The sequence below is a fragment of the Phlebotomus papatasi genome, chromosome 2 (assembly GCF_024763615.1).
Source record: "Phlebotomus papatasi isolate M1 chromosome 2, Ppap_2.1, whole genome shotgun sequence".
Taxonomy (NCBI): domain Eukaryota; kingdom Metazoa; phylum Arthropoda; class Insecta; order Diptera; family Psychodidae; genus Phlebotomus; species Phlebotomus papatasi.
Window position 1 is genome coordinate 23192317 of NC_077223.1, and position 23740 is coordinate 23216056.

General features: G+C 36.4%; 6 protein-coding genes across 9 annotated transcripts; 4 read left to right on the forward strand and 2 right to left on the reverse strand.

The window, feature by feature from the left end:
• Positions 1-16: 16 nt before the first annotated feature.
• LOC129803122 (M-phase phosphoprotein 6) lies at positions 17-537 on the forward strand. Its single transcript, XM_055849474.1, has one exon. The coding sequence runs from the start codon at positions 17-19 to the stop codon at positions 479-481; it is 465 nt and encodes a 154-aa protein (XP_055705449.1). The 3' UTR covers positions 482-537.
• Positions 538-884: 347 nt separating this feature from the next.
• LOC129800283 (alpha-L-iduronidase) lies at positions 885-2673 on the forward strand (the record flags this gene model as incomplete). The annotated part of the gene is made up of 2 exons (XM_055844561.1): positions 885-1039; positions 1101-2673. Coding segments are annotated over 2 exons (1728 nt in total), but the record flags the coding sequence as incomplete, so codon positions are not given.
• LOC129803120 (PRADC1-like protein) lies at positions 2639-3534 on the reverse strand. Its single transcript, XM_055849472.1, has 2 exons — positions 3338-3534; positions 2639-3262 (listed from the first exon to the last, which is right to left on the reverse strand). Exons 1-2 carry the CDS (start codon positions 3420-3422, stop codon positions 2709-2711), a joined length of 639 nt encoding a protein of 212 aa, XP_055705447.1. The 5' UTR covers positions 3423-3534; the 3' UTR covers positions 2639-2708.
• LOC129803096 (coiled-coil and C2 domain-containing protein 1-like) lies at positions 3507-18252 on the forward strand. Of its 2 annotated transcripts, none has more exons than XM_055849435.1 (5): positions 3507-3758; positions 3903-4745; positions 7959-9202; positions 17591-17726; positions 17799-18252. In XM_055849435.1, the coding sequence occupies exons 1-5, from the start codon at positions 3699-3701 to the stop codon at positions 17916-17918; spliced, it is 2403 nt and encodes an 800-aa protein (XP_055705410.1). In that variant the 5' UTR covers positions 3507-3698; the 3' UTR covers positions 17919-18252. The 2 variants fall into 2 exon arrangements, with proteins under 2 accessions (XP_055705410.1, XP_055705411.1); XM_055849436.1 differs by having other exon boundaries at positions 3570-3758; positions 17636-17726.
• LOC129803114 (S-methyl-5'-thioadenosine phosphorylase) lies at positions 13016-14208 on the forward strand. The gene has a single exon (XM_055849464.1). The coding sequence runs from the start codon at positions 13169-13171 to the stop codon at positions 13991-13993; it is 825 nt and encodes a 274-aa protein (XP_055705439.1). The 5' UTR covers positions 13016-13168; the 3' UTR covers positions 13994-14208.
• On the reverse strand, positions 16019-23591 carry LOC129803109 (mitochondrial uncoupling protein Bmcp). 3 transcript variants are annotated; one of them, XM_055849457.1, is made up of 3 exons: positions 23394-23591; positions 22505-23328; positions 16019-16087 (listed from the first exon to the last, which is right to left on the reverse strand). In XM_055849457.1, exons 1-3 carry the CDS (start codon positions 23458-23460, stop codon positions 16034-16036), a joined length of 945 nt encoding a protein of 314 aa, XP_055705432.1. In that variant the 5' UTR covers positions 23461-23591; the 3' UTR covers positions 16019-16033. The 3 variants fall into 3 exon arrangements, with proteins under 3 accessions (XP_055705432.1, XP_055705434.1, XP_055705433.1); XM_055849459.1 differs by lacking the exon at positions 16019-16087 and adding an exon at positions 18261-18385 and having other exon boundaries at positions 23394-23590; XM_055849458.1 differs by lacking the exon at positions 16019-16087 and adding an exon at positions 18261-18414 and having other exon boundaries at positions 23394-23590.
• Positions 23592-23740: the final 149 nt, after the last annotated feature.

Consider the following 23740-nt stretch of genomic DNA (forward strand, 5'->3'; position numbering starts at 1 on the left):
TAATTTTATCGTCATCATGTCCGGAAAAGCGAGACTCTCCAAAACAATCTTGGAGATGAAATTTATGAAGAAGACCAGAGATAAAGTGCTAAAGGCTGAAGAATCTGAACAAAGCTGCTCAATGTACTCCAGTGAAATCACCAAAAAGATGCTGACTGGATCAAATCTCATCGTAGAACCTAGCTATGTACCATGTGAAGATCTCCTGATTGGGAGATTCAGTTTTGGTGGAATGAATCCTGAACTGGAGAGATTGTTGTTAAAAGAACAAGCTGGAAAGATCAATGCAAATTTGGAGCAGGAAAAAGAAATGATCAAGGACGTTACCGATGATAAAATGGCCCTTCAGTACACAAAGTTCCAGAAAACCCTTAGCAATAAATACGCAGCACAGGAACGGAAGTCTCATGGAAGGGCAAAGGATGGGAAAATTCAGAAGCCCTATCAAAAAAATCCCAAATTCAAGAAGGAATATTCATGAATTGTGAATTATAGGCAGACCATTTATATATAATATTAATAAATGATGATAAGATGTAGAAAATTTATTTAAGTCGCAGGAGTCGCAGATTTCCGGAGCAATGCTCCTAAGTGTCAACCCTAACCTAAAAAATAATATGGCGGCAAGATCAAAGATCTTTTGCTTTTTAGTGATTTTCTGTCCAATTTACGCTGTAGAATTGATCACAGTTAATCTATCAGATGTAGTTCCTATCAAGTTTGAACAAGTTTTTTGAAAATTTAAGAAATAATCTCCAAGCAAAAAATATCCTAAAATTACCTTTTTAATTCGGGCAGCAGTTCAAGTTTGATTATGATATATGATCTACTATATGATTATCAAATGCTTTTGGACCATTTCTGTCTAATTCGGCTGACATTTCGGCACGGGTTTTTGCCCTCCGGCCCCAATAAATCAATCTTCAAATTTCCTCTTGTCTCCCAGTGTCAGGCAGAATCTGGAATTAATTGCTTCTGTACCCAATTCTGGGATTTCTCATGTCCGGACTCACTGGATTCTCCAGTTAATTGACATAAAGTAAAAATTAATTCTTTAAAATCATCTTTTTTCAGATTTATCAAAGCGAATATTGTTTCAGGTCTTCAGAGAAGTCTCAGGCATTTTTATTTCAAAACCTGGACAAGTATCTTAGCATCTTGCATGGAAATCACCTCATTCCGCATATAGAGTTCATGGGAAATCCTGGAGGAATATTTTCCAACAAAAGTTCAGTGGAAAAGAAAGCCGTATGGCGGGAAACCGCTTTTGAAGCGGCGAATCATTTTATCAAGAGATTCGGCTTGAAATACGTTAATAAATTCCGTTTTGAGACTTGGAATGAACCTGATCTGCATAATTACAATATCCTCAATCTTACCAAGGCTGAATTCATAGACTATGTGACTTCCATCAGGAGTGGATTAGCTGAAATTGCAGAAAATGTTCCAGGATTTAAGTTCAAACTTCGAGGTCCAGCGGGACTGTTTCACAAAAGAGAACTCCATCAGTTTTGCTACGGAATCCTAGAATATTGTACGAATACCTGCCCAATCGACATCCTGACCTATCACAGGAAGGGTCAAGGAGAGTCTAAGGAGATTTTGAGAGGCGGAATTGAATTAATTAGGAATTTGACTAAAGAATTCCCCTGGATTGCTCAAATGGAAGTGTCTAACAATGAAGCTGATTTAAAATCTGGCTGGTCACATCCCTTGCCTATGAACTCTGACGTGAGGTATGCAGCAAAGCTCGTGGAGACTGTTTTTCTCCATTGGGATGCTAAAATAAGAGGCGTTCTCAAGAATCTCGAGACCATTAGCCATGATAACGCTTTTCTAAGCTATCATCCTTATGAATTTTCCCAAAGAACCCTCCTGGCTCACTTCAGGATGAACAACAGTCGTCCCATTTATTCAGAATTCATCAAGAAGCCGGTTTTAGGAGCTCTGGGATTGCTAGCAAATCTCGGAAATAAATTTCTGTCCATGGAAAGGCGGCAAAATATTTCTTATATTTCCACAGTGAGCCAGGATTCTGGGTTTTTTGGAAATATCCTTGCGGTGTCAACGAGAAATCTTCCTGAGAAATCCTTCAAATTTACAATTAAACTTCCTCCTGGGAAGAATGTCACAGCATTTGTTGAGATTCTAGATCAAAAAAGGACAAATCCCGCTAGATACTGGAAGAAAAACTCCTCTCCTCCTTATCCTGGTCAAAGGATCCTCCAGGGGATGAGAAGAATTCAAACCCAGAAGGTTTTAGTCTCACCAGAATTCCTGAACAGTTCAGAATTCTCAAGAATCTTCAAGATATCCTCGCCATTTGTCATATCTTTAAGATTCTGTGAGGAATCCTTGAAAAATCCCCCTCAAAAGGTTGAGAATCTCAGGTTCAATATTCTTTCAAGGGAGAGGATAACAATTCTCTGGAATGACAATTACCTACCTTCCCGATGCTTGAAGAATTACCAGGTCTTCTTCAAAGCAAAAAATCGCCGTGGATTGTGGAAGGAAATCACTCAAGGATGGCACGTACCTGACCTTTCATTCGACTTCTGGCGTCCTTCGGGTGTTTCCGGAATTTACAAAGTTCGTTCAGTGGATATTCTGGGTCGACGAGGGAAGTTCTCAAAGCCAGTTATTGTCAAAAGTGCCTCTCTATTTGCTCGTTGAGTCCACAAAATACCATTATTGACTAGTTTTTTCAATCACCAGCCAAGCCAGGGCGGATGATTTATCTCGTGGGGAGGTGTAAAAGTCAGATTAACTGGGATATTGATGATGGCATAGTTTCGTCGTAGTTTCTTCAATGTCTGCACAATGATACGTCCATTGATGCCAATGAGAAAGCCTGCCGGAATGTTTGACTCCCTACCCGTGTTGTCGTGCACCATTTCAATATAATACTCATCCTCTCCACCTTCCGAAGCACTAGATTCCGTGATGATTACCGCCAGGGCCCCATGACGTTCAACATTGATAGTTTTACTGAGAAAAGAACAATCTCCACGTTCCACCAGAGCTACATTTCCCATCAAATCATCCCCATTGCGAATGCCACTGGAGGAACATGCATCGAAAGGCACGGCAGGAACAAGTGCAATTCGTGGAAAGCGAAAACTTGCATTGAATGGCGCCCCAAAATCTTTTGCTGGCCTCAATCTATATGTATACTCCAATTCTTCAGGATCCAGCACTTCGAAGAATACATCACCCGCTATAATATCCTGTGTTGTTATGCTTTCCAGCATGTGGAGGTTTCCTGAGCAAAAAAGACAAGGGAGCGCCCCAAAATCTCAATAGTCATTCAAAGTGAGGTTATGTGATAATATTTTACCTCCACAATTGGCGAAATTAATATCACATGCCAAAAGTATTAGTGCAAAAAGCAAAATCAATATCAATTGAACATCAATAACCATTATTGCTAGCAAATTAAACACTTTTTCTCATTGAATTTCAACATTTTCCACCCTCCAATAAAAACACGTCAGTGTTTATTCTCAGCGGCTCTTCTACACTTTTCTACACTGTTATACACTTTGTCGTTAATTTTGAAAAGCAATCTCAGCAAACTTCAGGGCAGTCAGTGACAGTTTTGTGAGTTATTTAAAAACAAGTGTGAATTTCCTATTTTTGTGAAAATCTCGCTAAAAAGACGGAAAATAAATTTAAAAGTGAAGTAAAACTTATGAAAAATGTTCAGTAAGAAGAAGCCAAGTGGGGCTCAAGGCAAAGAACGGCGAGATCTGTCTCAGGTAAGGTGCAAAAAAAGAAGTCGCAGAAAATTTCTCATGCGATGACTCATTCTCCAGGAACTTTCTCAAATCTCTGGCTAGCTTTGTTTTTCTACTATTTTTTACTAAATGACTAACGGGAGGCACTTTCGGTTTGTCTTTCAGTATGGCCTATTTGATATTCCTGATGATTTGACGATGGGAGGCAATGATAATGCTGCACTGAGTGGTGACAGTGACCTCGAAGCTGAATTGGCGGCAATAACAGGTGGCGGGGGCAAAAAGAAGCTGAAGACAAAGTCGAGAACACCTGCCCAAGTGCCTCTCGGAGACCTGGATGCAATGGTGGCTGAAAGCCTCAAGGATGTCGACACAGATGTAGACAGTGACGATGAAAACGATCCCAATCTTCTGAGTGAATTGGGAGAGCTGACGGGAGATTCTTTCGTTCCCGAGGCACCAGAGCCAACAGAGGAAGTCTTCGAGCCTACATCGAGCTCTGTCAATGTGCAGGAGATCATAAAGCAACGAATTGAGATGTACACAATTGCAGAGAAGAATGCAAAGGATGCTGGGGAATCTGGAAAAGCCAGAAGATTTGCCAGAGGTCTAAAGACCCTCAAGGATCTTCAGAAATCCGCCAATGCTGGGAAAACTATTCCTATGGAGGACATTCCTCCAGAAGTCAGCATAAAACCTCTAAAAAGTTCAACGGAGGAGCCAGAAACTGCTCCAGTAACTCCCTCCAGAGCTGCTCCAGCTCCTCCAGTGTCCCCTCCAGCATACGCTCCAGCTCCAGAAGACACCAAAAACAAATCAGCCATGGATGCGCTGAATGAGCGAAAGAATGAATACAAAACCGCTGCTTTGGCTGCAAAGAAAAATGGAGATACAGCTACTGCCCTGAAACTCGTGAGGATCATCAAGCAGTTCGATGTGGTGATTAAGGCTGTTGAGGATGGGCAGGAAGTTGATCTCAATGAGATGCCACCGCATCCTTGGGAACTGGTAAGTGTTCTTTTTTTTGTCGTTTTGCAGGGAAACTCAATTAGGTGAGATTCTTAACAATCTCACCTACTATAATCCTAACAAAATTTCATGTCGTCCGATCGAGCTCAAACTTTGCCAAAACGTGTTTTGAGACACTTTCTGATCACGAATATATGGGTGGCTAAAAATCGTTCCCGTCCATCCGTCCGTTTGAATACCACCCTTTTTTATTTCTCAATAGCTGCGCTCCTATGGCATCGATTGTTCTCAAGTTTTAGTATGTTATAGCTGGGCCTTAGAGCTTTCGACCAATATCAAACTTAAGGTCCCTTAACTACCCTGACCCGAGCTATAAGGGTCCAAAAAAATTTCTTAAAATGGCCATAACTCCGGTTGTAATTGTCAGAATTTAAAAAGTAAGGGCTTTTTGGAAAGCTCTCGTGAAATGCCACTTGCCTTCTAACATCGTAAGTTCATAAAACAACCGCTAAGGGCGCTATTTTTAAAAAGAAGATTTTTCAATTTTCTAAGTTAATAGCTCAAAAATTCCTTCATGCATCGGGAAATTTTATTTATTTTTTTCATGCATGAAATTTTAGTATGTGTAGCTGCTTAGCTCTAGATTCGTGAAAACAATTATCCTAGAATTTAACGCTGGACTACTTTAAAAACTGATTTTTATAAACAATGCAAAAATAACCACTTCGTCGCCACTTTTCGCCAGTTTTGTAACCACTTCTCGCCACCCATTTGAAAAGGTCCAAACTCAATTATTTTAGGCAATGTATGTTATAAAAAGAATACATTCAGCCCATTCAGCATTTCTTTTTCCTCATGATCACCTTAATTTTAATTTACTTTAGACCCTTTAGACGTTTTTCCTTCACTTTCATTTGAGAAATCAAATTACAGTAGACTCTATCAAATTCGGACATTTGGGACCGAAATGTCACCCGAATTAGAGAGAAATCCGGGCATGAAATTTTTTGAATTGCAAAGATTTTTTGTTTACCTGCGTACTCATATTAAATTTACATGCTCATATTAATTGTAAGTTTTATGAAAGTCACTTAATAATGCAAAATCACATCACAACGGAGACAAAACATGGCCAATTTGAGCATATTTGTTCATTCGATAATCCCAATCGAACTTCAAAAATGCCAACAAACTCTTTTCAAATTTAACTGCAGCTTGGAATAAAAAGTAGTCCGATCTTAAAGGAGCCGAATCAGCGAGTGTCTACTGTATACACTGTATAGGTCTATTGCAGAAAGTAAACAATGCAAATTCCGAGAATGTACGAAGTGAAGTTAGCGTCGCCTTTTGAAATGAGATGGCGACAGGTGGTAAAATCAATTCCAGAAGATAATCACTTTTCGCCATGCCTCATTTTTATATAAAAATAATATAAAATGAAATATTAATTAACTAAAGACAAATTTTATGTATTCCACAAGTGTAATTAAATATTCAATAGACAAATTATTTATCCAAAAAGGTATTTTTTGCTTGATGAAAATTTTATGACACTTAGTATATTGGATAAGAAATATTGGATTCGATGCACTTGCTTAAAATATTGCTCTAAAAAATGCTCAAAATCGTAAATTCAAAACGAATTATTACTCTTTTTCGACTCTATACGTAGCAGTAGTAAAAATACAAGTAACTTTGCGGCTCATTTATTTCACAAATTGCGAAAAATAGCAATTTGAATATAAGTGGCGAAAAATGGGGCACTGACGAAAAGTGGTGATTACACACTAGAACTTCATTTCATCGATTAGTCAGAAGCCGAGATAATCGAGGTTGTTTGTTTCTGAACTCGTTTTTTCGACCAGAGCGCCCCAAGTAGTCATTTGTTGAACTTCAACTATATCAAAGAATTGTTGTGTTTTGTGAGACTTTTTATTTAAAACCCTATTTTAAGTGTCTTGGTCGAGTAGAAGCAGTCAAATTGGCATCTGGTTTCAAAGCATTATTATGGGAAAAGTCCATTTTTTTCACACTTAAACGACAAAATCGGACAGATCGCATTATCTGATCGAAAAATGATGTATGGACGAAATATAGACACAAATGTCCTCTATAATTATGTCAAAGTAATCATCAAAATCGGTTAAGCACGTGTCGAGATAATTGAGGTTATATGATATTGAAATTGGTTTTTCGACTGTGGCGCCCCTGGTATTGATCACACGAAGTTCAAATTTTCTAGAGAGTTGTTGAATTTTGTGAGACCTTTCATTTGAGCCCTCACTCATCAAAGTCGGTCCAATAGAACCGGAGATACGATTTTCTTTTAATTTCGTGAACTTTGACCCCTCATATCTCCGGTTCTATTATAACCACACCGCACTTACGCCCCTTTTTGGAAACGTCCTAGACTGGACTACAACATTCTAAAATTTGATTAACTTGCACAATGCCGTTTTTGAGAAAAATTAGTTTGAATTTTGATGAATTTTGACGGTATCGCAGCGCCACCTGTGGTGAATTTTTGAACTTCCATCTGAAAGTGCTCATCGAGACGAAACCAAAAAGGTAAAATTTAGGTCGCTATGTTAATTAGAACCGGAGATAGAGGCCGGTCTATTTCCGAAATATGACCCCTTATAGCTCGGGTCAGGGGTTATGGATCGACTTAAGTATTTTTTTGTTTGAGAGGTATAACTCTTTCGCGTCTTTAGGGTCATATATGACCCGGGGAAAAAAGTTTCTTTTTGGCTATTTACATTAATTGAAATCTAACAGGAGTATTGAGAAAATGAGCCAAGAATCTTACATCCTTCTATTATGATGTCGTGCACGAACAGATAGATTTCAATTAATGTAAATACCCGACCCCGAGTCATGACATTACCCTATAGACGCGAAAGAGATAATCAGCACGCTAATACATCTAAGTAAATTTATGGCAAATTTGAATAATCTTGTAATAAAAGTGAAAAAGTTATAATTAAATTACAAATTCCTAAACATGGCGATAAGTGGTTACTCCACCCTACGGCAAAATTATGGAGAACATTCTAGTCTACATTTCATCCATAATATCTCTTCTGCCAGTCCATCTAAATCCTTGATATTTTGGTTTAAATACAAAATTTGTATAATTTCACGAATTTGATTTAATATAACTATTAATATACTATATTTCGAGTTAGCTCACATTAAGAATCTGACCTACAATAAGCCGGTTAGGATTATCTGTCTCTTTTTGCTTAAAAGGATCCTGCCATGCTGGATTCAGCCACACAGGAAGCGCCGCAAGAGGCACCAAAGGAGTCTCCTAAGCGTGAAGAGGCAGAAACTCAGAATAAACCAGATGCAGCAGCCCCAGAGGAGTCTCTGATTGTGGCTGAGACTGTGGAAGAGGCACTGCGGCAGCGATTGGAGAAGTACAAGTCAGTCGAGCAGGCAGCCAAGGATGAGGGAAATTCCAGCAAAGCACGTCGTTTTGGGCGAATTGTGAAGCAGTATGAAGATGCAATGAAGCTCCATCGAGCTGGAAAACCTGTGCCGTTCGATGAGCTTCCGACGCCGCCGGGATTTGGTCCTATTCCAGTGAATGCGGGAGCGGCACCAGCGCCACCAGCAGCGGTTCCGAAGGCCGAGGAGAAGGCTGAGGAAGTGACAAAGCCTGCACCTCGACCCAAGCCACCGCTGAGGAAGCAGCAATCAACACGGGTCAGTGGGAATTTGATGAATACTTCGGTGATGGATAAACAGGTGGCGGAATTGCTGAGGCGCCAGAAGGAGTTCAAGGATGCTGCCATATCGGCCAAGAAGGCAGGAGAAATTGAGCAGGCCAAGGAGTATCTCAAGATTTTCAAGGGTTTTGAGAATCTCATAGATACAGCCAGAGGTGGATTTCCTGTGGACATGGCAACACTGCCCATACCTCCTGGACAACGTGCTGCACTGGAGGATTCATTTGCCTTTGTCACAGAGTCCGATTGTCAGGATTCAGAAGTGGGTGACATCTTCAAGCGCCTGGAGGAGCAATTGCAGCATCAGCTGTCCATGTGCCGAGTAACGCGGGAACATCATAAGAATATGGGAGATGTAGCTGGAACAAATAGATTTGAGAATCTCGCCCTGACCGTGCAGAAGGATCTGGATGTGGTGCGTCTGGCGCATCGGAAGCAACTTGAACTACCCAAGTTCCACTATGAGCAGCGCAGCTTCAACATTGTCATGTGCAACACAGATCTCACGGACAATGAAGTTGAGATCACTGTTGTACGGGGTATCAACTACAATGTGCCCAATCCCAAAGATGTGGACACCTATGTCAAGCTGGAATTCCCATATCCTCAGGATGATCATACAAAGAGCAAGACGCAGCTGGTAAAAAACACCGACAATCCTGACTACGACTACAAGTTCAAGATGGAAATGGTCAGGAGCAACAAGCAATGCCAGAGGGTCTTCAAAAGGCACTCTCTAAAGCTGGAAGTCTATGCTGATCGGTAAGTACTTTTCTTCATATTGTTTTCCTGCATGATGTCCCGTAGTTTTTTCCATTTATTTAGTCCTTTTTTTTGGCGAATCTCAAGGAAAGTTTTTCCCTGAACTTCCTGAATCACGATTTCCCGCCTTTTCCAAAGCCCTCTTGTGGGGTATAGCAGAAATAATTTCTAGTCCGCATGCTTGTATAACCTCAAAAATTGACTTTTAAATTAGACTTTAAATGCTTTTGAGATTTTGTGATTCACATATTGACCTAACCATGTTATTTTGATTTTAACATAGTAGAATTGGTGAAATTCTTAAATTTATTTAAAAAGAATTTTGCAAAAATTGTTCTTAGAATTACAGTAATGCAAAATTATTCTGCGAATAATTCCATGATCTTAGTTTTGTAAAAAAAAACTGCTATAAAACTTTTTGCAATATATGATAAATTGCCCTCGCTCGACCGGTTCCTCGTCTCGACCGATAGATTTATTTATTCAATTTATTTATATTTGCTATAATATTTTGCGTATAATATAACATTAATACAGGCCTGAGCTAAAAGAAAAGCCGAAGAGAATTTGGTGGTGCCTGATGTTGGCATTCTTAGAAATGCCGCGAAAATTCACGTAGAGAAAATGAGAGGTTTTTTAATGTGAAAATTGTTTAATTCCTTAGAGTTAAGTCATTTTCACAAGAAAATGCTTTTAATAATTTAGTTGAATACAGTTATTTGAGTTAATTGTGAATAATTGTCGATATTACAATAAAAATATTGGGATGAAATTTGGAGCTGGAAGACTCATATTCTTTTGATCTGTCGCAAAATTCAGGATAGGTTTGAGAAAAACCCTTTTGTACAACACTATTTTTGATTAATAAGGACTGCAAAAGTACATATCATAAGAAGGGACACAACCTGCTAATAAGGATGAAATAGAGAAGAAAATATTTTGTGGCATTTATAGAGATTTTTTGCAACCACAGCGCCTCCAGACGTTTGCCAAGTGAGTTATTTGTGTCTCTATCTCTCTCTCACAGTTGAATTGCGCGCGATTTCAGAACTTTCCATTTGAAGTGATATTTGCATTTAATTTCTTTGTATTTCTGAAAGATTCAAGTAAAAGGATGTGTTGTGAACAGCTATCCGTCTTCCGACAAAGATATCAAGAAGACAATTTCTTTCTATATGAGTTTTTATTTCTGTTATGTCTTTTTGGCGCAAAAATATTTATCATGGCACCGTGAATGAGCGGGATTAGTGTTATCAGTATGGCTATCTGTAATTTCCATTAAAATTATCAACACAAAATTTCCGATATTATACGACTTTTAACGAGCACAGGTCTGCATTAATAGGTCAATTATTACATGAATAATACGAACCAGTGACAAATTTAGAGAAATTGACGATATTGACCATCAAACACTCAAAAATTGACCCACTAACGGTCGAATCGAGGAACCTGGTCGAGTTAGGTTACCCTAACTGAAAAGTTATAGCTCCGGCGGCTCCGGCACATCTTTTAGATCAGGAAAATTTCATGTAGTCGAAATTCGAATCCCTTTCTTTATCACATGCTTTGCATATATTGTCGGTTGCCTCAGGAACTGTGCTAACTGCATCTATACTTTGTGTCTGCAGTCATTGCAAACGCCGCGCAGCGATGCGTTGCTTACAACGAATGCTGACACAAAGCAAATGCAGTTAGCACAGTTGCTGGGGCAACCGACGATATATCTATCTTATTCTTTCGTACTTCTTTTCTTTTAAACATCACTCCAAATTCAATTTAGCTTAATCGAACTTGGTATGCGAAAGAATAAGATAGTCATATGCAAAACATGTGAGAAAGAAAGGGATTCGAATTTCAACTTCATAAAATTTTTCTGATCTAAAAGATTGTGCCGGAGTCATTAAATATTGAAATCTAATTAATCCAAAAAAACACCCAAGATTTAAGTTCAATTTTTTTTTTAATATTGTACTTCTAATAAAATTACTTTTACTGCAAAACATTTAATTTTAGCTGTTGTTCTTTGTATGCAGGAAGTAAAGTTATTTAAATACTTGTTATTCTGTTGTTAGAAATTCGATAAATAAGCCTTTTCATTAAGAAATGAAGCAGAAACATGTTAATAATGATGGAGGATATGATGATATTCTAGAAAAGTATTTTCAAGTGCTCAAAAATTACGATTTATTGAAATTCTGAATGAAAACACACATGTTCTTTTATGTAATCGCCCAATTTTAAACGCGTTCTTTTCGAAACTGCATTTTCAACAGCGTCTAGCAGTAGAACTCGTAGGAGTAAGTCAGGTGCCTGGAAAATTTTAAATCAATCTGATAAAAGTTACTTGAGTTCTATTAAATGAGTATCGCTTAAAGAAATCGACCCTCAGTCCGCTACGCCGCCATTTTGTACTCAAAATAAATATAAAAATATATTTTTATTCCTCAAGACATATGTAATTAATAACCCATGAAAATTTCATATTGATTGGTTCATTAGGAAAGTCACAAAAAAACTTGTTGATTTTGAGCGTCCAACTAGATATAACACCTTAAGCGAGATAGAGAGAGAGTGAAAATTCTAATTAAGATCTTATATGACGGCTCCGTTTCATATTAGACTATCTCAGTACAGTAGTAGGGCGAAAAATTTTATTGACAATTTTCGGGTTTAATTATGAAGTTAATTTGCTCAAATTCGCTGTAGTTCTTCCTATTTTATCGTAATTTACAAAGGCTTTGATGCCCAAATTAATCGATAAACCGGATGACATTTTGCCCCAAATGCCCAATTGAGAGAGAGTCTACTGTAATGAAAACTTTTCAGGAGAGTCATTTGAAGTGTGCACATTTATGAATGCTGTCCGTGTAATTTTTCTCGGACGGCGAATGACCACCATATTTTGACCATAGTTGTAAATCTTGGTCCCAGTAAAACAACATACCACTCGGAGTAATATAAGTCTAAGTCGACTTAGAATAGTAGGGAATGCAGCTGCCGATGTGTAGTCGGGGATGTTATAATCGTAAAAACCTTTTTTAATGTCTAATTTATTTCAGAACTTATTTCTTGAATATTCATTGTTAAAATTAATATAAAAGTCGTGATATCGAGACCACTTGTATTACATTTTATTCTTTTAAATTAAAATTGATTCTGGGTCGAGCAAGACAATTTCGATAAAACTGACCATTTTTTTTAAATGTCTTAGGGTTTTTAGGTCGTTAAAAAGAAATTTATAGGTAGAAGGAATATTTCGTATCCAAAAGATCTTATTAGTAGTCAGCTTACAAATATTTTGCATGATTCTGGGAGGATCACAAAAAGTTTGAACTACAGACACTTCATATTCTAATACTAATTAGAAAAAAGACTAGTCGCTTGTAAACTAGTTACTGTAGTCAGGTTATTGTGGAGTTAAACTCCCAAAATATTTTGTTTAGAAGGGGTTTATGCAGAACTCATTTTGCTCTGTAAAACCCACTTAGCACTCGTTTCTAGAATAATATATAAATATCATGAGCGGAAATGGGAGAATTTTATTCTCTTAAATACCTAAGATGGACGTTTATCTTCTTTGATCTGAACTCGACATTAAGGGTGTGCTCTAAAGTTTTTTTTTAAATTTTTAAAAGGAACCATGCTTCTGCTTCCCCTAATATAATTTATCCTTAAAAAAATATTTCTAAAGTTATGCATACGTTATCTGCTCGACCTTTTTAGAGAGTCTGTTTGATAACCTTCTTCTAAACAATAACATCCGGATTTTTTTTTTGTCTAAATACAATAGCTGTGACTTTTTCTACATAAGTGAATGACATCTTTGGAAAGAATTTCTGCCGGTGGGATTACCTAAATAATTTGCTGAATAATCAGTGCTCTATTACTCGTGGTAGCTTTAAGGTAGTCCGGGAGATTATTCTAGATTTTTTTGAGCGTGTTTTACAAGAACAACGTGCTAAAATGTCAAAGGTTCCTGTGAAAATTGGTATTATTGGAGGATCCGGGTTGGATGATCCAGATTTGTTGGAGAATCGCGTGGAGAAATTCATGACAACGCCTTTTGGCTCACCTTCGGATGCTCTGATTGAGGGCAAAATTCGGGGGGTGGATTGCGTCCTGTTGGCTCGTCATGGAAGGAAACACAATATCAATCCCACCAATGTTAACTACAGAGCAAATGTCTGGGCTATGAAGATGTTGGGATGTACTCATCTGGTTGTGACATCGGCCACGGGATCCTTGAGAGAGGAAGTTAAGCGTGGAGACATTGTCATCCTGGATGGATTTATCGATAGGACAACAAAACGTGAAACGACATTTTATGATGGGAAAGAAGGGCATCCCGAACGTGTTTGTCATGTGCCCATGCATCCAGCTTTCTGCGAGCGTACCCGTCAAGTACTCATTGAGACAGCAAAAGCTCTGGGAGTGTCTGTCCATGAGAGAGGAACAGTCGTGACCATTGAGGGCCCAAGATTCTCAAGCAGGGCCGAAAGTGAAATGTTCAGATCCTGGGGAGGAACTTTGGTGGGCATGACTCAAGTTCCGGAGGTTTGTCTGGCCAAGGAGGCAGGTCTTTTGTATGCTACAGTTGCCATGGTGACAGATTACGATTGCTGGAAGGATAGTGAGTGCGTGTCAACTGGAGAAGTCTTGAAAACCTTCCAGGAGAACGTTTGGAAGGTGAAAAACCTCCTCATTGATGCTGTGGCCAAGATTGCTGAACAAGATTGGACGGAGACTGTGCAAGCAGCACGAGAACTTGTCAAATCCAACATGATGTAGAGTAGAGGGGCTTAGTCAGGAAGCTGAGAGTCATTGGATTGCCCTATCAGCAGAAAAAATGATAAGATTGTTCAATGAGGCAATAAAGTGCCACTACTTGTATTCTACAATCTATATTTTTGTTTATTTTTTTTTCTTTCAAAGAAAAATTTTCCCATAGTAATTTTAAGCTATATTTTTGTGAAATAATTAAATAAAATACAAAATGCAGAAAATATTTTTTCGTTATTCGGAATCAGAAGGATAAGCTCAGTTTTAATTTCTTGTCATTTAGAAAACTTAGGATTACTTTTTTTCGTCTTGGACAAGAGATTACTAAAATTGTAAAGATAGTTACTTTCTAACTGCTTGAAATAAAAATAGGGAAGGATGGAGCAGTTTACGTAGAACTCTAGCTAGAATATTTTTTGCTATTATTTTTTAGTTCAAAAATGACGATTTTTTACCGTGCTATTACACTAGGATTTTTTCAATTTGTAAATTCAATTTAATTTTCAGATGAATTGTTCCTACGCGTTATTTTGCATTAAACATCATTTGAATTGATAGATTTTTGCCTATTTATTGATATAAACTAAAACTTGGCCCACCAAAATATGTTTAAATATGCTAAAATAGCATAAACGTGGTTGCTCAAGTTAATTTCAATTTAGCAAATTAAAATGTTAAAATTGCTCAATTATTCCAATTTTATTGGACTTAGGCGATATAGGCATCCTCTTTTTCGTTGTTTCTTTCTGCAAATGAGGTCCAACTATGTGAAGTAGTTAATCAAATTCTTCAGTAGCCATACGAAGAAAATTGTTGTGTTAAAAAAAAGCACCAGTCGCAATATCATCATACATTTTTTTCAATGAATCCTTGGGCAGATCTTTCTTGGATCCATTTTCTGGACCGCAATCTTTTCTTTTCTCGCAAAAATGTGTCCTCGCTGTGAAAAATTTCAAGTGGTCCTCGCAATTTTAATGCTCAATTTGCTGAATTCAATTTAAAATTACATTGTGAAAAATCCTAGTGTGATAGCGCCAAATTGTCAAATTCATAATTGATTTTATTTATTTTTTATACTTCGTAATATTTATCAATAGATCGAAAATTATTATTCATTGGTATAGGCAGAAAAATACTTACATTTTTGGGTTATTTTTGTCCCTATTGCTCATAGAGGTGAAAAATACACCGAATCAGACTCTGTTGGACTTTCCAAGGTTAGATGTAAGACATTTTACAAGTTTGGTTTATCTGTTTCATTTTTATCGTAGATTTTTAGTCAGTAAAAAGTGTTTCGTCCTTAAAGGGATAACGCCAGAAAAATTCCTGGTGACCTAAAGGGGATTTGAACCCGGGACACTTGCATTATAGAGCGAGTGCTCTACTACTTGGCCCACTGAGTGCCCTTTGATATTTACACTAACGACGTTCAAAACATTAAATACCCTTCGTAAGTTTAAATACACCTTTGGACCGGGAAAACGCTGTAATATCCAGTTCTATTGACTGAAATAGTTTCATAAACCTAAGAACAGTTTTAAACAAAATATGAGAAAATATATGGGCTAAAAAATTTATAATTTGAGGTTCATTCAAAAATGAGCTTTCTGGACAAAAATGCAAAAGCAGCCCCACATTTCAAAACTGATCTAATCTTTTAATTATCATTTAATATAAGCTAAATACTATTGGTAAATATTATTAAGAATCAGAAAAACTGAAAATAATGCCGAGGGAATATTTTTGGTACGGATTGTGGTCGGTTTCCGGTGTGATGTGTTCTGAAAGGGGTTTCTTCTTTGAATATTAAAATTTCCAGCCCAAATTCTACTTTTTCATATATTTTTTATTATTTTTCAAATTGCTTCTTATTATTGTTGCAATTTCATTTCTTTTACTTCATTATTTTATTTAAAAAACCTGAATAAAATCATCAAATTTAGTTTTCTTCGAAGAATCCTCCTTTAACTTTGATAAGCGTCTCACATATTCGAGGCATCCCGTTGATCAATTTCTACAAAATGTCAGAAGGAACTCTGCCCACATATCCTAAAGTGCTTCCACCAAGATTGGAACTGATGTCAGCGCCTTCTCTCGAACCGTCTGGTCGAGAAAACCAAAAATATATTTCTTGAGATTTGGTCTTTGGGTTGACTTATGTGAAGGTCCCCCGAAGACCTGAAGCTTATATCTCTTACCGTTTGGCCTCTACACGGTAAAAAATTTCGGTACATATTTTTTCGAAAATTAGCTCGTCTACGGACACCCAAATTTTTGGGATAAATTTGTATCTATTAGGGACAAATTTGTATGTATTGGGATTAAAATGTCTTCTTCAGATACAATTTTGTTTGGAAAATATTTGTTCCAAAGTAAATTTATTCCAATATTTCGGTCAGTGGCCGAAAGTTTTCACCGTGTAGTTGGTTAACAAGTTTACGGACAAAATAAAAAAAAAAAACATTTAAAAAAGATAAGTAATTTACGGGTATATTACCTATTCATTATTGATTGAAACCGATGCTGTCAGCTTGCGAATTTCAAGACCTTTCCAAATAATCCAAATTTAAGCAAATCGGTTGGAAAATAAACCTCTAGAGTGGTTAATCTTTGATCTTTCAAAATTGAAGATGGCGATTTTTTAGGTTATGGATGGTTATGTATGGACAAAATTAACCTGGCTGTCTACTACATTATCTTTTCCTTCACTGAGAGAAATTCGAAAAAGTTAAAATAACATTCTGCACTGAGAAAAAAAAAGAGGGTGTGATTGACTTTTTTTCCTCGTAACTTTAACACTTTAACATTTTTTAATGTTAATTTTACACCTTTTAAAGGGTAAAATTAACATGAACAAGGGTTAATTTAAACCCTAATACACCTAAAAAGGGTAATATTTACACAGTTTCGGATTAATAATGCAGGGTAAAATTAATATTTCCGGAATGTTATTTTAACTTTTTCGGATTTCTCTCAGTGTGGAAATGTTTATTTTACCTTGCAGTATTGATCCGACATCGGTGTAAATATTATGCTTTTTAGGTGTATTAGGGGTTAAAGTTACCCTTTTTCATGTTAATTTTACCCTTAAAAAGGTGTAAAAGTAACATTAAAAAATGTTGATATATTTTTACATCTAAAAAGTGTTAAAGTTACGAGGAAAAAAAGTTAATCGCATCCTCTTTTTTTCTCAGTGTTGTGTACAATTTGTAAATAAGCATTTACAAGCGCTAAAAAAGCTACACAATTTCTAAACTACAAGCAATTGTAGTGATTTTTCCATATCTTTCTGATCAATTGAATAAACATATGTACAATATCATATAAATATTTTCTTAAAAATTTCGTCAGTTAAGAAATTAAAAATTAACTGAAAAGCTATTCCTTGAGATTTTCCGCACTGAGCTGATTTATTGAATTGAACTAAAAAAAAATAATTGGCTGTAAACTATTTTTTTCCTAATTTAGTAGAGCTTGTGATTTTGTGTTTTTTTTTTTAATTTTGTTGTATTCTAAAACTCTAACATACAAAATTTTGCTCAATCCGTCCGGCTTTTGTTCAATTTTCCATTCGGAAACGCGCTGAAATGAAAATCCTATGGACAGATGCTGCTGGGCGGGTTGTCACTGTTTGCCTCTTTGTTGTTTCAGTGGTTTCTTCCGGTCGGATCAGTTAATTGGGACTGTCAATGTTAAACTTCAGCCTTTGGAGACTTCCTGTGAGATTCATGACTCCTTCGAGGTAAGCACTTTATTGTTTTTTTTGTTCTTTCAAATTTTATTCTAAAGAAATGTTTTTGAATGCCGGATAAAGTTGATGGATGGCAGGAAAAAAGCTGGTGGAAAACTAGAGGTTCACATTCGTATCCGAAATCCAATTCTCACGAAGGAAGTTAAGAAAATCGACGAGAAGTGGCTCGTAATTGACACATAAAAGTGAAAAAACTTATTTATTACGTTTTTTTCTATAATTATATTTTTACTCTGACCTTTTCATAAAACAGTTTCTGTTATTAACAGAGTAAACAAAAAAAGAAAACAGAAGTTGTGTAAAATACTGTGAAAGCTTTGAGATTGTCCCAGAAAATGAGAGTGAAAAAGGTATTTTTTCTTTGGATGTATGCCTGTATTTTTGTTGTTCTCTCTCCATAATTTTAAATGCCTCAGAAAGATAAAGAAAAAAAACAAATAAAAGATTTGTGATAAAGCAATTTTGTTGGGCGATAGAGATGGAAGAGAATTAAATCAATAAATTAATACACAAATTATTTGGTGGTCTAAATTATGAGATCTTCCAATTGTTTTTTTTTTTTCAATCTTACTCTTCCTTTGCTTCTTTCTATCTAATTTTTTTCTCTTTTTACACTTTGCCTTGGTTTTTTTTTACATTTCTTTTATGAGCTTTAGGAAATAAATAAAAAAATACCTATCTAAGGACACAAAAAATAGGAAGGAAATGGAACTCAAGGGTTTTTGCAGATTTAAAATATTGCTATGAGTTATTCATAAACAATTAAATATTTAATTACTTAAAGTATTTTAAATTCGTAGCTTCTTCTTATTGGCTGGAGCTTTGAATGCTTTCGAGCTCTAGCCAATCAGAGAAGGCAATTGAACTGGAATATTCGCGGAACATTTGCGTTCTCTGATTGGCTAGATCCTAAAAGCTTTAAAAGCTCCAGAAAATTTGAAATATTCTACAACATTAAAGATGTTAGCCAAATTGCAATTTCTGATTGTCTAGAGCTTGAAAGCTTTCAAAACTCCTTTGAATTGACTAATTCATTGAATTAAAATATTAAAAAAATGAATAATTAAATATTTAATGCCATTCAATATGTTAAATAATTTGGATTCCCTAAAAAAATCAAAAGCTTTAAAAGCTCCAACCAATCAGAAGACGTAATTCAACTAAAATATTTTATAGCATTAAAAATTTTAGTCGAATTGCATTCTCTGATTGGCTCTAGATCTTAAAAGCTTTAAAAATTCAGCCAATTACAGAACGCGATTGGACGAAAATATTCAATGTCCTTAAATATTTTATTTTAATTGAATTCTCTGATAAGCTGGATTCTAAAAGCTGTAAAAGTCCTAGCCAATTAGAGAATGTAATTGGATTGAAATATTAATTGTCCTTGAATACTTAGCCCAATTGATTTTTTTTTGCTGGAGCTTTTAGAATCTAGGCAATCAGAGAATGCATTTAAACTAAAATATTCAATGGCATCAAATATTTTACATTAATTGTATTTTATGATTGGCTAGGGCTAGATCATAGAAGCGTTAAAAGATCCACACAATCAGATAATGCAATTGGACTAAAATATTTCATGTAATTGAATATTTTAGTCCAACTACATTTTCTGATTGGCTAGATCTTAAAAGCTTTAAAAGCTCTATCCAATCAGAAGAAGCAATTAAACGCAATTAGATTGAAATATTCAATGTCACTTAGCCCAGATTGCAATTTTTGATTGGCTGGAGCTTCGAAAGCTTTTAAGCTCTATCCAATCAGAAAATACAATTTGACTAAAAATATTTAATGCCATGGAATATTTTAGTCCAATTGCCTTTTCTGATTGGCTGACGCTTGTAGAGCTTTTCGAATCTGGACAATCAGAGAATGCAATTGAACCAAAATATTCAGTGGCGTTTGAATATTTTAGTCGAATTGCGTTTTCTGATAGGCTAGGGGAGACTGGGGCAAAAAGTCACAAATCGAAAAATTCAAAATTCAATATCTTCCAAGGTAAAAAGATAGCGGTTAAATTTTTTTCTATAGATAGCCTCCATAGACTTTCTTCAATGTCGTAAGTTTCTTAGAATTCTAACAAGGAATTTAGAAAATAAAAAATATCGAAATTTTTAGCCCTATTTTTGAAATATTTTCCTTATAAGAGATATCAATTATTACATAGTTATTTTCCAAAATTGATGCACTGGATACACGAATCCGCTATCTATTTTAGAATTTCACAAAAGTTGTTTTCTCCAGAAATCCTTTTATTAAAAATGGCCACTTGGGGTAAAAAGTAACGAAAGGTATAGAGCAAAAAGTAACAAAAAGCGAAGCAATTTCTGATTTCTCACGGCGAAAAGAAACGTCATTACCATGTCTTGCCGCTTGTTGTTTGCATTGGTCAATCGATTTGCAGTCTTTTGTGTGTTTTTTTTTCTAAAATAGCTTGTAAAGCGCTTTACTCGTTTTCTCACTTTTCTCGCAGAGAAAACGATGTTTTACAAATGTGTAGATGAATAAATTCTCTATGAAAATATGTCCTCTAGATATTTTTTTTAAATTTACGGAAGCCCGTAATGAAGCGAATCAAAATATGATAATACCCAATGTCTGGTACTATTTGCCCCAGTATTTTTGAGAATAGTCACAAAATTACCTTTTAGAAATTGGCTCGACAAACGTATTTCCTTATGGCGCTGGCACATCTTTTCAATTAAGTGAAATTCAATCGATTGAAATTTTACCTCTTACTCTTTCAAACTGATATAAGATAAGATATGTTTGTCCCTTCATGCCAAATGAAAATTGAAATATCAATTTCATTTTTAAATTCAATTTTAATTTTAATTTGACAGAAAGAGACAGCTATATTTGATTTCAATTTGAAAGAGTAAAGGTGTCTACACATTGGAGCTGATTTCATCAAAAATTATTTCAAGATCTCTTGAAGGCGTCTACACATCGGGAGCAATTTTCATCAAAAATTGCGTTTTTGACAGAAATTTGACGTTTCCAATGTGTAGAGGCCATGAGAGAAAAATTCCTATTTTTGAAGGAATTTTAGAAGAAAAATGCCTCCACATTTGGGTTTATTTTCCATCAAAAATTCTTGTCTACTATTTCTTGTCTTCTATCATTCTCAAGTCTTTTGCTCTTATAATTGCTTTTCATGAAAATTTGTTATTTCTCTGTTGAAAAAAAACGAGAAAAATGTTTGTGGAAGTTCCTTGGGATAGTATTTAGTGAATTTATGTGGAAAATTTCCCAAAAATGCGAAGGAAGAGTGTTTTTCTGGAAATGTCGTTCCCGGTGGAACCCAACCCAGCCTTTGAAGGAACATTTCCTCTGATTTTTCTCTAGATATTGACGGAAATCATTGCAACTGTGTATTCCTGAGGTGTTCTTCAGTACAGTACAGTGGCTTCGTACACTAATGCAATAACTTGTGGAAATTTCTAGAGAAAAATTATAGGAAATGTTCCTTCAAATCGGATTCCACTAGGAACAACATCTCCAAAAAAACACTCTTCTTTTGCATTTTTGGAAAATTTGCCATACAAATTTGCTAAATACTATCCCAAGGAACTTCACCAAACGCCTTTCTCACCATTTTCATCAGAAAACAACAAATTTTCATGAGAAACATTCTTGAATTGTAATGGTTTCCTTCAAGAATTCTGTCAAAAATGACTTTGATGAATTTAGTTCCAATGTGTAGGTAATTTCCTTCAAAAATTTTTGATGGAAATTACTTTGAATTGGATATGATTTTTGAAAGAAATTGCCTACACATTAGACAAATTTTCTTCAAAAACCCATCTTTTTGTCAAAAATTCATACCAATGTGTAGGCAAATTTTTTGATGCACACTTCTTGAAGCTCATTTTCGACAGAAATTTGTCATAATGTGTAGACACCTTAATGGTCTCTACACATTGGGAGCAATTTTTGTCAAAAATTGCTTTTTTGAAGGAAATTCCCTGCAGAGTTGTAGGTGGAAACGTCAAATTTCTGTCAAAAACGCTATTTTTGACGAAAATTGCTCCCAATGTGTAGACACCTTAAGATATAAAATTTCAATCGATTGAATTTCACTCAATTGAAAAGGTGTACCAGTGCCATTACAAAATAGAGCAAAACTACTTTCACAAAGTTGTAGAGCGGTAAATTTCCTTTAAAACTGCGCTAATTAGAAATTTCTGAGGCGCTCGAGTAGCTTGTAAAAAAAATAAAATATCCGTTTTGTGACTTTTTGCTCCAGTCTCCCCTATATTCCAAAAGCTTTAAAAGCCTAAAGCTTTTCTGATTGGCTAAAGCTCAAAGCTATCAAAGCTCCAGCCAATCAGAGTACTTAAATAAACAAAAATACTTTACGAGACCAAATATTTAATTGCATGTGAATTAATGCTTAGTACTTTAAGTACATTTTTTGTTAAAAATAATAAAATCTTCAAACACTTTTTTGATTCGATAAATCATCATTTGCGGACTGCAAAGATATCCAAATTCCTTTCGCAAAGGTCATTAAAAATTCTCAAAATTTCGCACTAGAAACTTCGTTTTCGTTTAAAAATAAATGAGCCGAAATACCAGTCTCACGAGAAAATCTGCAAAAACTCTTAAGAAAGTCCATTGACGAGGAAAAATTCAACTAGAATAAATAAAAAATTCTCTAGATTGCGCTGAGCTTCCGGAAGCCCCGCCCAAAAGTTTAAACATCATACTCCTCAGGGATTGTATCACAATATTCCTCCATAAATTCGAGTAGATTACAGTACCTTCAGTCGTTCGTACGTGACAAAGAAGATGATGTTCCAGGGCCCCATGCGCACCAGTGTGGGCACGAAGCCTTTGTACAGTGCCAGCGGCCCTTCGGTGCGGACGGTCTGAAGAGCACAGTCGAGGCTGCTGGTGTAGATTTTGGCTGGGAGTCCCTCGAGGGCTACTGTGATCCGTTTCTGGTTCATCAGACGCGTCCGGATGACGTCTAGCGGTGTCGAGGCTACAGCACTGCCCAGACTTGCGATGAAACTGGATAGGAGATGATTGGCGGATGTGTCTCCAAGGTAGGGAATCAAGGTACTCTTGCAGCCATCGTATACGGGCAGTTCGACTGCAGCAATGACAATGGCTCGCTGAGCTGTTGGACAAACACCTCGCCAGAGACCACGAATGCCCTCTCGCACGTAGATTTCTCGGAAGCACGCGAAAAGGCTCTGCTTACCAGATCCTCTACCATCTACTTGCATTCTCACCTTCAGGACATCTGTAGGATTGGCAATGGCACTAGAGATTGCTCCTGCGGACACAGCACAGGCTACATTTGCCCAAACTCTCTCCTTCCCAGTGCTATCTTGCAGTATTCCATGCCGACTCAGGTGCTTCTTCAAGGAATAGTAAGTGCCAAATTTAATTGTCCCATATGTGGCTTGTCTGAGGACAGCTGGCCAGATCCCTGAGTACAGTGCACGCATTCCTTCCTCGCGGGTTATTTTGACAAAAGCATCCGTCATCCCGCGGTATTTGAGCCGCGTAAACTGACCATCGAGCTTCTGCCCCTGGATCTGAAGGCGTGTCTTTGCAGTGTCGATGGGGAAAGTTCCTGCAAATCAATTAAAAAATACCTGTGGCTGATGCAATTCCCAAACTTTGAGGTTATGTCCTTACCAAATTCAGCTGTTATTGATGCAATTCCACCAAAGACAAATGGATTTAGCCACTCTCTGCTGTCCATATCACAAGTGAGAGCCTCTTAATTGTCTCTAAGGGCAGATGAAGGTCCTTCAAGGTGGATTTTCCATGAAAAAACCCGCCAAGAAAAAAAACAACACCGGACAAACACGCAAAAATGTCACGCCAAAGTCAACGATATGCGTGCCCTCTTTCTCTGAAAAGTGGATTGTAATTTTTCGCGGGAAATTGCCACTCAAAAACGCGCCAAAATCTTTTTTTTTTATAAAAAATGCAATAAAATTAAAATGCAAAACCAATAAATACAACTGAATATCTCTACG